Here is a 14742-nt window from a genome sequence, read left to right as displayed (position 1 = left end):
GGAGTTTGTCAAATTTATTATGTTATTAAGTAGTACATTTAATGTAATCGTTTTATAATCTTAACAAGTATATATAGATATCAACACGTCAACTGCAAACATAGAAATATCAGCTTATGACTAAAATCATTCTTACATTTACGGCATATAAAATATCAACTGAAATATACATAATCAATCTTAAATATCTTAAAAATGCACTTTGTAATGTACGTTTACAATATAAAATATAAATTCATAAAAAATAGCATAATCATTATGTAGCATGTGTAAGTGTGTAAAAATAAAATTTAAAAAAAAATACAAACTAATAAAATGTTGTACTTGGAAAGACATATAAATAAAATGAATATAATCTATGTTAGTGATATGTATAAAAAGACTAGTCTTATATTTAACAATATATCATAATTATTATAAATAATCAAGTATAATATTATATAAAATTTAAATATCAAAAAGTCAATATCACTTGATAACGACTACGGTCAGCTGATCGTAAGGAAAATAAAAATATATGTTTCCCTTGTCAAAAACACATCTGTCTCAGCAGATATTCAAATATATTTACATATTTCAATAATTTAAATATCAAATATCTGTCCTGTGATTACACTATAGTCACTCAAAAGAATCAGATGTGGACAGATTTATTTAGCAGTATAACATTTTCCTTTAGCAGAAAATATTGCTACTTATTGTTCCCAAAACAATTTAATGACACAGAAGACGCTTCTCTTTGTTCTTAAAGCACTTTACGGGCATAAATATTGCAAATGTTTGCGTTTTGATCTCAAAACAAATCAATGACATAAGTGTGGCTTCTCTTTGTTCTCAAAACAATTTACCTATATAAATGTAGCTACTTTTTGTTTGCTGAAATGTCCTTACATATTCATTGTCAAAAATGTAGCTCTTTTTTGTCTACAAAACAACAGATCAAATTAACAAAGAACAGAAAATGCTGCTATTTTTAATCACATAAATATCTTTTTTCAAACTATCCAATGTCATATAATATTTTCTTAGTTTCTTGTTATCAACAAAACAGTCACAATTATCCAATTGCCTATAATATTGTCAAATTTGTTCGAAGAAATGCCATCAATCTTTGACAACACTGACAGTTTCAAACGCTTTAGCCACACCTTTTGTCTTTATAGTATTTTCCATATCTCTTACTTGATCACTAAAATTTGATGTTTCTGTTGTCAACAAACCGAACAGTTTGTCTAATTTTGTAAGGTCTGGACGAAATAAGTCAAAGACAAAGCGCAGAGGTTTAAACCCTAATTGTTCAAGTTTAGGCACCATAAAACCTTTACTTTGCTGGTATTCAAAAAACGATACAAAAACCAGCTTAGCGGGGTACACTTCTTCGTAATACTTCTTGAATAATTCATGGAAACTGAAAAATAAAATTACATATACATAAATATAATGCATTAGTACTGAAAATTGCATAGGAAGCAACAATATATGAGAAAAGAACAACTAAATGTAGTCACTTAGATAAAGAAAAAGCACTACTTTTACTCAAAGGGACACCACTGCAGTTTTTTGTCATGACAGAACTTAAAACATTTTTCGAGATTTATGTTCCATTTGATATAGGAGACTTCTGCAAAATTAAAATTTCAGATAATAAGCTGACTCCATTTTTCCACTTATTGTGAAAAAAAATGGCCCAAAATTCAAAAACATTGCAACGCTTTTCACTAAAATCAGGCTAAAACAGCACAAAACTATGGTTTTCAATTTATTTCTGAGTCCAGACTTATTCATATTTTACACATTTTTCTGTTTTAAGTGCTCAGTGGAATTCCTTTAGGAAAACATTTAAATTAGGAAAAAGGGGTCTTTTCTTGGAAAAAGAAAGTCTTTTTCTTTCATCCATTGAATAATCATATAGATTTTTATACACTACTTTTATTTTAAACAAAGAGGGAATAATTATTTTTGTATTCTGACAAGGGAAAATTGTCTCCTTTCTCAACACAGAATCATTGTATAAAAGCGGTGAAAACTGAAGGTCAAAGTAACTATACTAGTATATAAGAGCCAGACTAAATGCATATACAGTTTAAGGTATTATGAGTACTGAAGTACATACATGTACAGTTATTCTTTGCACATCAGACAGGAATATTTTCTATTTACACCAGTGCTAAAAACTCTTCCTTGCATATGAGATAGGATAATCCACTGTTTACACTGGTGCTAGAAAAACTTGTCTTCCACCTCACATTTCATTCACAAAAACAGTGAGTATAATATACCTATAATCATGGTATGTTCCATTTTCTTCTTCATCAGTGACAATAATAAACGTCTTCACCACCTCCTTCTTCTCATAGAATGGCCACAGACTGGCAGCTGGAGTTGTCCCCCCTCTAGCAAGAGTGTCAACAGCCAGCTGAAGAACCTTAAAGCATAAAAAATATAACAACGTCAATAATACCATGTCTTAAATAAGTTTCTAAATCAGTAAAATATGGTAGCTTGTTGCATCAATAGTATGCCCAGAGTTTAGCCAGGTGGCTCATACTTGTTTAAAGGGACTTCACTGATTAAAAAATTTTTTTTTGATAAGACAGAACTTGAAATAATTTATAAAAACTTATGTACCGTTTGATTAAAGTCTTCACCAATAACTTGTGTGCAAAATTTCAGATAATATTCTCACTCATAGTAATTATTATCATAATGAAAATTTACCCCAAAAATGAGAAGCGATCCAAAGCTTTAAAAAAAATTGGGCTACAAATAACATAAAAATACAATAATCAATTTCTGAGAATATTTCTTAATAAGTGTTTGCAGTTTTTCAAGTGTCCCACTTGATCTATGTAAAAATTCCAATGTTATATTTCTACACATGGTTTTGGACCTCAGTGGAGTTCCTTTAAAGTAATAAGATGGGAGGGGAATTATTCAACTGATATATACCTTGGAAGTTGTAAACAATCAGAATATGGGGGATTTTGCCAGTACTTCAGAGTTATACATGGGCCACAGTTTGTGAGAAGTATAATACATTTGAGCCGCGTCACGACAAAACCAACATAATGGGTTTGTGACCAGCATGGATCCAGACCAGCCTGCACATCCAAACAGTCTGATCAGGATCCATGCTGTTTGCCTACCAACTCTATTACAAGAAGAGAAACTGACAGCGAACAGCATGGATCCTGATCAGACTGCGCTGATGCACAGGCTTGTCTGGATTCATGCTGGTCGCAAACCCATTATGTTGGTTTTGTAGTGACGCGGCTCATTTGTGATGTAACAGGGATTTCTTCTGGTAAAGAATAATACAATTAGCAAGTAGCAGAGAATAAAAGGGGTATCCATTTGTCAGGGAATATGAGGTAGTTTCATGAATTTAAAGAGTTACCAGTGAAGAACATAGCATACATTTGTACATATTGGAGAATTTGTGACATGTCGTTAAAAAAAGGGATGGGCAATTTTGACATATTTATGAAGAACACTGTAAAGGAAGGGAATGTGTGAAAGAATATGCACAAAATCAAATGTTTCAATGCTTTTAACACTTGCCTAAACCACCTTAAAGCCTCAATGCTAGAATGCAATTCCATTAAGTATGATGAATCCTTACACTCTAACAGGATATTTTTTAGTACAATTAATTAACAATAACCAGCTCAAAATTCATAAAAGGGCTGGTCTATCACATACCTTTTTGGGGGGTTGGGTTTAACATGGGGCCAACAAAGTAAAGGTCATATGGCCACTTTCCAGTTTTTCTGGTGGAGGAAGCACCTCCATTTTTTACTTTAGGCAGGAATGGCATCTGAGTCAGTGACCCTAACCAATCAGCCACAGACAACCCCCATCACATAATAATAGCAAGGTAAAAGTTTATTTAAAATCTTAATCTATTTAATTGTAATTTCTATATTCTTATGCTACAAAATTAAATACAAAAATCTTAAAATCTATAGTTACCTCTTCAATAGTCTGAGGAAGATATGGAGCAAATCTGTTTTCATCATCAAAGAAACACAACTTGGCAGATGTAATTGCAGTTAAGAGACCAGCAATTATTGAGCTTGTCTTGATAGCTACCTCCATAGAGCCTGATGCATCACCAATGACAACGATTGGAGACTCCAATGACAAACTGAAATACATGTACATGTACAGTAAATTTTCTTAACTAGCTTCACTAAAGATCATCCCTTGCCATGTGGATAAACTCTTAGGTTACAAATCAGTTGCTCTTAACAGTTACAGATTTGAATATGTCTTTGAATGTAGAAATTTTTTATATAGCCAAAAAGATTATTACACATAATTATGTTGAGGAAATTATTCGGCAAAAAGTATGCCATGCGGTTTGAACCAATAACCCCTGGATTACTTATCCAACAGATGTTTTTAAACATAGCAATTATTACCTCCCCTGGCTGCCATTTTGGGGGTCATTTCTTATATATCATATGCGAAAGATAAGATGAAAATCTTTCATTATTTGATCATCTTCATAAAAACTGATAAAATTCATTTACATACTGGTGCTATAATTAGGAAATAATTATATAAATTTCAAAATAATTGTTGTAGAAAAGTTCAAATGTGCAGGAATATAATAAGGGAGTCAGATAGGACTGAGTGATCATTACAAGCATTTAATGATACAATCTTGTTTTTACCTCGATGCAGAAGATTTTCCTATTCAATCTGTACATGCTAAAAAAAATTGGAAAAATTATGTGTTAAACCATAATTAGTCTTGAGTAATTGTTTTTGACATTATTATACCTTATTCCACGTCATTTTTCTGTGTAAGGGATTTTTGATGGTGCTTGGTTTATCTGAAATAATCACTTGATTGCCCTCTCTGTTTAATAGGGGAATAGTATGAAGCATTGTTGTTAGAATAATATTTTGCGGCATATGTATATAAAAATTTGACAGGTCACCAAAATCAGCAGTTTTTTCAAATTATATTTTGTCAATTATACAGTATAGAATATTGACCCCAAAAATGGCTTCCACTTTTGGTAAGGGAGGTAAGTACTGTAAAAATCAGGAACTACTGTATCTATACCCAGTCATTTTAAGCTCAGTTGGCAGAATCTAGACTTTCATAATCCCTGATACTCATAGAACCCAAAATCTCAAGTTTGAAAACATCAAAACTTAACCAGAACTGATTTGTTAGTTCTATCTTATGTCCCAGATTCTGTAGAGTAAAAGAAGAACCCATTATTTAACAGATTCTTGTTTTTACTCTCTGAACTTAGGCAGCAAATGATGACGATTTCTTTATCACCTATATAGTGACATTTTTAACTAGTCTTTTTTTATATGTAACATGTTTATATTGTACAATATTATACCTTATATCCCTCATTTTGTCCTGAGCTAATGGCAGGAGATCTTTAAAGAACGGTGCCTTTGTTTCATCTAAAACTCTATCCTTCTCTGTTTCCCCGAATATTTCAAAGCCCCACTCATCAACTTCCTTTTTATAGCGGTGTAATTTCAGGAAGAGTAACCTCTCCAATAATTTTCCATTTGGCAGTGTAATTGTCTCCCCTGCTTTAAGTCTTTTCTGAATAACTTTATCAACTTCAGTACATCCAAGATATTCATAGTACCTAAAATTAAAAAGGAAAATATAATTGAAATAAATACTTTAAAGCTGCTCGCCTCCAGATGAGTTAAAATATTTCAAGAAAATAAAACTTTAGTAAGAAATACTGAGATTTTCAGAAAAGTAAAAAGATTCAAGATAAGAGTAATAATTTCTATGTAATGAGCGATTTATGACCCATTTTGCAGTATTTTCTCCCATATTTCTACTGCGTTGTTAACGCTGTAAGGGCCATCTTTGCATATTTTAACCTCATTTTGGTGATTTACATGGGTTGTTTATGCTGTTTGTAATATAAAAATTATTTTCTTTGTTTACTTCACAATATTTTACATTTTAATACATTTTCAAAATTTTCATGAAAATAACTTGAATCTGGAGGTTTAACATTAACATTAGTCAATATATCAGTTGAGTATATTATATAAGGATCTTTTACCAGTTCTAAGAGCCCAATATTTATTCATAAAAGGAATGACGTCATTTGAAAGTGTGTGACTTGTCTTACATTGGAGAGGTGAATTGACTATTGTTTTTTGGTATGGGTTGTAAAAGTTATGAAATTATCCAAATGGCAAGAAATAATCGTATTAATCCAAATTATGTTTGAAAATTATTGTTAAAATGATTAACATGTTTGGTATAAATGAATGGTATTTGATTTTGCAGTCCAGTGTGAAGTTTGAGTTATATTTACAATATGACTTTCGTTTACAATATGATTGTAGACATAAGCAAACTCACACTGGTTTAAAGGAAGAAATTATATGTTGGTCTTGCAAAAGAAAATCTAACTCACCACAGTAATGTATCCAGCTTGCTCTCGTACGAAGCTATCCTTGCCTTTGACTCCTCGGTCAGTTTATCAGAATCAGGAACTTTTGACCTTATATGGGCATACGGAATTTCAAACTCCTTCAACAGCTCATTCACGTTATCTGGACTAACTTCTTTACATCTGTGTACAAGTGTGTCCTCGGGTGCTGGTGTCCCGTAACAAAACTCCAGAAACCAGTCGAGTGCAGCAAAGTCCTGAAAAACAAAAATTCAAAATATCACTGATTTAAACCTTTCTAAAAAGCAATTTATGCTCTTTTTAAAAGAGGAAATTATTTTTATTACAAAAAATGAATATTGTGAAAGAGCAGTCTCTTTTCTCTTATTGATTTACTTTTTACTACAACAAAAAACAGATTGATGGATGCATGGATGTAATTATGTATGTGTGTAATTATGTATGTGTGTGTGTGTGGGGGTATGTTTGTGTATGTATGATATGTCATGTCATATGTGATTCATGTTTGTCACTGGATATCATATTCATGAGAGATTTTTCTATACATGTATTTATCAGATCCAACATTATGTGTGTACAATATCGACATACAATGAATAGAATATATTTAAGAAATTGTCTGAAATGATACAATGAAAACATTCAGCATCATGTTATGAAACTCAGAAGTGATGAAGTGTTAACTAACAGTATTCTTTACCTTCTTTGGGTGAAAATGGCAAATATCAGCCAGTTTCTTCCAAGGTTCCTTGGGGAAATGTAGGGCATAAAATTCCAATTCCTCCTTCGTGAACCTCTTTACCCACTTCTGTATGTGTTTACATACTGCTCCACTAGCTGTACCATTCTATATAACAACAATAATGTCACAATATAAAGACATAAAGATAATTTTAATTCATTAAATGTAACGGAATGTCAGTGGATACAACTTTGATCCTAAATTAACTATTAAAGGGAAGTAACTCATTTGTCAGTTTATGGTAAGTGTTAAAATTTAAGTTATATTAAAAGGTTAAAAGATATACTACATCATAAGTTTTACATGTTGATGATGTGATATACAGAATATAACCGGGCTGAGATATATACTTGTGTATGATGTATATGACTGAAAACTGAACAAGCACTTCCATTTTTGTTTTTCAAGTCATATACATGTAAGCCACTATATTATTATGCAAACAGACTTTACAGTGGTGAGAAGGAAGTCAGGAACTTTTTGCACTCTGCAACACCCACACTTTAAAACGGGTAAATTTTAAATATAAACAAGAGCTGTCAGGTCTGCTCGACTATCCTCAGTGCTTGATAATGAAGAATTTTCCAAGTTCAAAATGGGCCAGAATTGTGTCAAAATCAATGTTAGAATTATAGGTTCAAGAGAGTGACCTCCTATCATGCTTTGATATAAGTGTGTGAAGTTTAAACCAAATCCTTTCAGTAGTTTTGGAAACTCCAATTTGCACACAAAAACTTAACCAAAGTTTGGCGCCAATACCTAGGTGAGTACAATAGTTCTCGCATTCTTCGAAAAGTGGAGCTAGAAAGGATGATTATGTTCTGCTAGAAAATTGTGTTTTTGATAAACCTAAATAAAAACTCAGAAAATAGACTGATTCTTATAGAATGGTAGTAAATTAAAACTTTATGTTCAATAAGTAATGTTAATATGTTACATTAGTGAATATATTTATATAATGTATATTCATAAATAAGAAGTTGAGATCTAAAAACATTTTCAAGAAGAACAAAAATCCAAATTTTATTTTATATGTTTTTTAGTTTTTACATAAAAAACAAGTGAGATGATAATATTTAAAGGTAAAATGAGCCGCGTCACGACATAACCAACATAGTGCTTTTGCGACCAGCATGGATCCAGACCAGCCTGCGCATCCACATCTGCGCAGTCTGATCAGGATCCATGCTGTTCCCTATCAGTTTCTCTACTTGCTATAGGGTTTGTAAGCGAACAGCATGGATCCTGATCAGACTGCGCGGATGCGCAGGCTGGTCTGGATCCATGCTGGCAGCAAACGCACTATGTTGGTTTTCTCGTTACGCAGCTCAAATACTGACAAAGGAAAGTTACATTATTAATATTACATAATATTATCATGAGGATTATCAAAATCTTTATCTACCATGACTCCTCTACTTTGCTCTATCTTTAACTATAAACATGTGTATAAGCTAAGTACTATAAATAAATACTTACACTGGGTTTATTTTTATTCAGGTTATCAATATCTGACTTCAATTTCCCCATGGTCTGTGGTTTGACCTTTCCAGCTGACATCTGTAGCCTTTTCATTTTCTTTTCCAGGACTCGAACCTGCCTCCCAGAGTCCAACAGGGACAGTGCTTTAAGAACCTCATTAAGCCCAAATGATTCCTTGTTCTGAAGGAAAGCATCTGCCAGATCATAGTCCTGTCTCGCCCAGGCTGCTGCCAATGCTCTTACTCTAGCATCTGTTAACACAAACAGGTGTTTTAATAATTAAGGCTAACTTAAACTTACCATAAACTGAATAATGGGTAATCAGTCTGTCAATTATTGAATTTACATGTAATATACACATAACTTATTAAGCACTTGTAAAGATTTGTTTTTGCTTGTTATATAGGTACAACATTTCAATCCCTTTACAATATACTAGTAATTTATAAAAAGTTAATATCTATTTTCACAAATTGACATGACACTCTGAGCAAAAAATAATAATGATTAAGTGACACTATGATAATTCAGCCATTTATCCCTAGTCAGTGTTCGCGTTTATTGAGTAAACATATAAATTTACTCGGGTAAATTGCCAGGGAGGAAAGAAAAAAAGGGCCGTTAAGTCCCTGCGATGAAACACTTTTTCCTCGTTTTAGGCCAACCTATCAATGGTATCCGTGAACATCAACAGTCACTGTCTTCAATATGTTTTGACATAAGAGACTGTTCTGTTGTTAAGTAGGAAAATGTTACCTACTATGTACCTTATATGTACAAAAATATAAAAGTATTTAAATAAACCCTTGTCCATTGCTTATATTAATGCTAGATATGAAGTAAATTTAAGTAATCAGCAGTCTCTTTTCCACATTCTTTTGAGACCATGGAGACCGTTTAAAACTGTAGACCGTTGATTTGCAGGCTCTTCAACATGACAAATTGAACATGACTGTTTTTTTAGTTAATTGACCTTCAGCCCTAAACTTAAATATTATTCAAGAGCACACAGCCGTCAAATTATAGATAAAGTACACAAATTTGATTGTATTAAGAAGTTATGCAAACATTGACATTTTTGTGATTGAGGACTCGTCCCATCTAGAATTTGGTTGTAACAGATCTATTAGCACTGAGTCCCAGGTACTAGGTAAAGTTAGGGTAAATCGCTAACACTACTAGTAAACCAAATGTTTTGTTGTATGTTCAAGTTCAAATCCTAAATCATATTATATTCAAAAATTACATTCACTTCCTTGAGAATTCAATTTATATCAGTATGTGTAATGCCATAATATCTTAATGAATATTTCAACTCAAATGATGAATGAGTTTACCTCAAGTGATGAATGAGGTTACCTCAAGTGGAGAATGAGGTTAACTCAGTGGTAAATGCAGTTAACTCAAGTAATGAAAGATTTTAACTCAAGTGATGAATGAGCTTTACTCAAGTAGTGAATGAGGCTAACTCAAGTGATGAATTAGGTTAACCCAAGTGATGAATGAGATTAACTCAAGCGATGAATGCTGTTAACTCAAGTGATGAATAAGTTTAACTCAAGTGATGAATGGGGTTAACTCAAGCGATGAATGAGGTTAACTCAAGTAATGAAAGATTTCAACTCAAATGATGAATGCGGTTAACACAAGTGATAAATGAGGTTTACTCAAGTGATGAATAAGGTTAACTCAAGTGATGAATAAGGTTAACTCAAGTGATGAATAAGGTTAACTCAAGTGATGAATGCACTTAACTAAAGTGATGAATGCGCTTAACTCAAGTGATGAATGCGGTTTACTCAAGTGATAACCAAGTATAACTCATCTTAAGTGGTGAATGAGGTTAACTCAAGTAATTAAAGATTTTCAAATACATGTACATGTAAGTGAGGATTTACTATGAAAAAGAGTTGGCTAGTAACAGACAATTCAAAAGGCAAATTTCAACTTACTCAAGGCAATTTCAACACCATTTTTCTCCAGTACTGCCATGCCTGCAGCATACCTGTCTCTATTCTGTGTCTGACCCTGATAATGCTGGTCAGCTGACACACTCCCAACAAAATAAGCTGTCACCTCTTTATCCACATCAAGATCAGTTACAGTATTAGTTTCTTCATGGTCACTACCATTACTGATACGAGACCTTGACCTAAAACCTGCTCCACCTGTAATGTGAATTAAAAGACAGTTAATACATGCATTGATGGACAAATTCAAATTAAGGAAATTGAACAAAATAAACAAAAAGTGGCAGTGTTGATAAAACATGCACAGTGGATTTTGGTTGGCTCCTTCAAGTATATGTATGTCATAAATTAACTCTAGTAATTCTTCAAAGCCTTTCATTATAAAAATTGTTATTCAAATAATTGATTATTCATAATTCTGAGTGTAATGTTACAATTATGGATACATGCAAGTGAAAATGTCAATCAATGTTTGACAGTCCATCCCACATTTTCTTGTGAAAACTCACTGCATGTTTGTTGAATAGAAAAACAACAACTGATACCTAGTGTTTAATATAACCAATGAAAAAATATTAACATATTGTTTTAAATGTATATGTTTTAAAACTTTTCCATGGTGATTTCATAATGATTTACTATGAATGTTTCGGAAAATGGAGAAGTGATATTGATATACACATGTATCCCATAATTATCATTTGATGGCTATTGGCAGACTAATGGCAAAGATGGCACCTTAATTTTGGCCTCCATAAATTTCATATTATATAATTTCTCTAACTTGGATGCTGCCTAAACATTTGTCATGGTTCAGAACTGTTCACAGTGAACATCAACATGGTGTAATAGTAATACAAGATGTCACATGCAGGTCAAGGATGAATTTCAGACACACTTATGTTCATTCAAAAATATGTACGATGCATAGAAGGTAAAACTGAAAATTGAGTGCAAGGCATCTTTTGTCAAAATTGTGAAGGGGCCTGGGCCTGTTGATATTGTGGGAAAAAAAGCGTGATATGTCATAAAATTGTGAAAAAAATGACATATTACTTGGCATTTCTTGACATTTTGAAACCGGAAACCGTTGATTGTAATTTCTGACTTGTGTAAAATCTGCTTCAAGTCAGTACTTTATCCTGGTTAACATACGCAAAAACCAAATATATTGATTAAAACTATTTCTGTGTTATTGCAATACACCCATAAACACTTTTCATATGAACTACGTAAATAACCGAGGTACATGTATATTGAGTGAAAAAATACGAGTTGTTTCCCTTATCTTCGAGTAAAATCGATATATCTCTAATTATTCTCTTACGCTAAAACAATACAAATTAAGCCATTTTTAAACCGCTAGTTTTATAGTATCTTTTTTTGAAATTGTGAATTCTTTCAGCCACTGGGTGAAAAGTGCAATTGTACATTTGTATACTGTATCTTACTTCTTGTAACAGTCTAGCAATTTCTAGTTGGAAATAACGGTATTATTTTATTTTTCTATAAAATGCAATCAAAACAACATGAGGATCGAAGTACACAGGTCTGTTAAAACAGTTCAAATGAAATTATAACACAATTACCTCTTCCTCTGCCTGCAGATCGACCTCGTCCTCTGCCTGCAGATCGACCTCGTCCTCTGCCTGCAGATCGACCTCTTCCTCTCCCTCTCCCACGGCCCCTTCCTCCTCTACCTCTTCCGCGCATGTTAGATTAAAATTATATCAGGCAAGCACTACAGTATATTTATTTTTCCAAGGCGGTACGAGAGCCTGGGAGGACGAACGGATTATCAATATCAACAATTTTAAATCGGCCTAGCAATAACTAGGTGTCAAGAAGAAAAAACTTTCTGTATTAAGCTATGTAACTGTATCCATTTAAGTGTTTATTTTTCGCTGACAAACCCATTTTATATATACATTTCACATGCTATTCTTGCACAACAGAAGCACATAATATTTGTTTACATTTTGTGCCTAACAACACATACGGAAGTAACTACTGATAAAAATAGTTCTTTCATAAACTGGAGTTTTATAAGAGAGTCAAGAACCTAATCTAATCACAAAGATTATTTATTTTTATAAAGAAGATAGATTAATATTCATACAGTTAATGCACGAATTTATAGATATATTTTTAGAATAAAGTAAATAAAATGTATTCATACGTCTTCCGGGAAGGTAAAACTGCTTGCGAATCATTTCATCAGAAATAAATAACTAGAAACAACTTGTCATAGTTGTGCAACCGTGTTTAAATATAGATGTGATGTTTTCATCAAAAATTTGTTTTATATCCAATTATTGTCTCATTGCAGGAAGACGGATATTTAAACGTTTTATCACGGACTTACATGTACAAAATGGGGTCCACAGCACTTTCAAATTAAGTCACAATTAATTAAGTCCTCACGGCTGCTTCTTTTTATATGTTTTCATCACAACTTTCATTGTTTAACATTTTCACAGTAACAGACTCAAGGATATTGAAAAGTGTTATTGATGAAAGTACCAATTTGTATGTGAATTTGTAGAGAAAGGAAGAATTTACAATTTATATGCATGTTTAATTGTTTTTGCCACATATATATTTAGCTCCATGTTTTTGCCTACTTCAGATGTTATTTTTTTCTTTGTAAAAAATATCGTTCAATACAATTAAATTTGTTGTCGTAAAAATCATTCTTAAAACTTTATTTATGGATCAATATTTAACATATATGGTCTTGATATATCTTCTTACAACATAATTTCTAACAATACGTATATACATATACAGTACACTAGCTGGCAACTTTTTCATTTTCTATTTGTTAGTGATCATACCTCTGAATACAATTTCAAGTAATTTACTCCTTAAAATGTTTACAAATAAACAATCTAAAAAATCAATATCCTAACAAGTTTTTAATAGAGGGCCGAGTTGACCCGTGCCGAGTTGGTATAGGACCTAGTTGACCCTTTACCTCGATCTTGCCCTTGTGTGGATTAAGGACGCCAAAAGAAAATCGTTGCCTCTGGTGGAGTTTGAACTCACGACCTCCGGATTAGGAGTCTTGTGCTCAGCTCCGGCTTGTCCCACTCTTTCTCAATTAATAATCAAGAAGTAGGCCTATACATGTATATTCAGGAATTTATAAAGTAAAACACTATACATACAATTAAAAAAATTTAATGTATATTTAGAGTTGAGAGGATTTCTAAAGATGAACTTAGGTAACTAAATCTTAATTACTTCAGCGACCTACCCTAGTTTGTGAAGTCTTGTTGGATAGGGCGCTTCTTGCTAGAATACTGAACAAACACAGCAGTAATATTACAGTACTTTTTCTGCCCCTTCATATCAAAGAAAGGAAAAATAAACCGTGTTCACTTGTTTAGGTTAAAGGGTTTCATCAACACGCGCCACTATTTAGGTATCACTATATGGTTTGGTTTAAACATATTTATTTCAGCTCGATTGCGGAACAAGTTCTTGCAACTTATATTTATCACTTTTGATGAACCAACCAGTACTGGTGACATATGTAGAATGACATATGTAGAAACAAGGTCGTGACCCGAGTAGGGCTCGAACCCAAGATTTCTGGGTTGAGAGGCAGCTAGACACCTTAACCACTTAGGGTACCGCTCCCCTTAGGTTACACTATATAACATCATTTAATCAAGAAGTCGTCGGTCTGAGCCGTTTTGTGTGTTTTTTTTTAGTTTATTTACACTCGCCATTGATTGCCCTAGCTTGTTGGCGAGTCCTCCAGAAGAGTTTTAGTCATTTTAGATTTTTTTTCTGGAAGATAGTGCAAGATACTGATACAGAAAGATGCCCCAATTCCAGAAGCTTCTCCTAGCTGGTTGTTTAGCGTGCCAAATGTAAGCGTTGAAGCACTCATACATGGGACCTCGATTTAAAGTCTCTTCCGAAAGACTGATAAGTAATGTTTGTTGGCCAGCCCGGGAATCGAACCCACAATGTCGAGATTACACGTCTCGCTCTTTAACCGATTGAACCATGCGGGCTGACTAACCCGTTCTCGGATCACGGCTATGTTTTATCATATGACATCAGAATGTAAAACGGACTCGGAAGTGATTTATAAAAGTAGCAACACGGACTT

General features: G+C 32.9%; 1 protein-coding gene across 3 annotated transcripts; it reads right to left on the bottom strand.

Annotated features, from left to right (window-relative positions):
• LOC132714732 (uncharacterized) lies at positions 1-12637 on the bottom strand. Of its 3 annotated transcripts, none has more exons than XM_060697653.1 (9): positions 12206-12637; positions 10599-10814; positions 8644-8897; positions 7123-7269; positions 6426-6658; positions 5370-5630; positions 3973-4147; positions 2280-2425; positions 1-1408 (listed from the first exon to the last, which is right to left on the bottom strand). In XM_060697653.1, exons 1-9 carry the CDS (start codon positions 12327-12329, stop codon positions 1105-1107), a joined length of 1860 nt encoding a protein of 619 aa, XP_060553636.1. In that variant the 5' UTR covers positions 12330-12637; the 3' UTR covers positions 1-1104. The 3 variants fall into 3 exon arrangements, with proteins under 3 accessions (XP_060553636.1, XP_060553644.1, XP_060553651.1); XM_060697661.1 differs by having other exon boundaries at positions 12230-12636; XM_060697668.1 differs by having other exon boundaries at positions 12254-12636.
• Between the last annotated feature and the right edge of the window lie 2105 nt (positions 12638-14742).

This window comes from Ruditapes philippinarum, unplaced genomic scaffold (genome assembly GCF_026571515.1).
Source record: "Ruditapes philippinarum isolate M1 unplaced genomic scaffold, ASM2657151v2 ctg2229_1_1_1_1, whole genome shotgun sequence".
Lineage (NCBI taxonomy): Eukaryota > Metazoa > Mollusca > Bivalvia > Venerida > Veneridae > Ruditapes > Ruditapes philippinarum.
The sequence above is the reverse complement of the archived record's forward strand: the minus strand, read 5'-3'. Positions and strand labels throughout refer to the sequence as shown.

Excerpts from the sequence above, each read along its gene's own strand:
- LOC132714732 (XM_060697653.1), bottom strand. The coding sequence starts at position 12,329 with ATGCGCGGAAGAGGTAGAGGAGGAAGGGGCCGTGGGAGAGGGAGAGGA. Across the intron at positions 8,898-10,598 it reads TGGTGTTGAAATTGCCTTGA|ATGCTAGAGTAAGAGCATTG; the intron begins GTAAGTTGAAAT and ends TTGTGTTAACAG. Across the intron at positions 6,659-7,122 it reads GCCATTTTCACCCAAAGAAG|GACTTTGCTGCACTCGACTG; the intron begins GTAAAGAATACT and ends TTTGTTTTTCAG.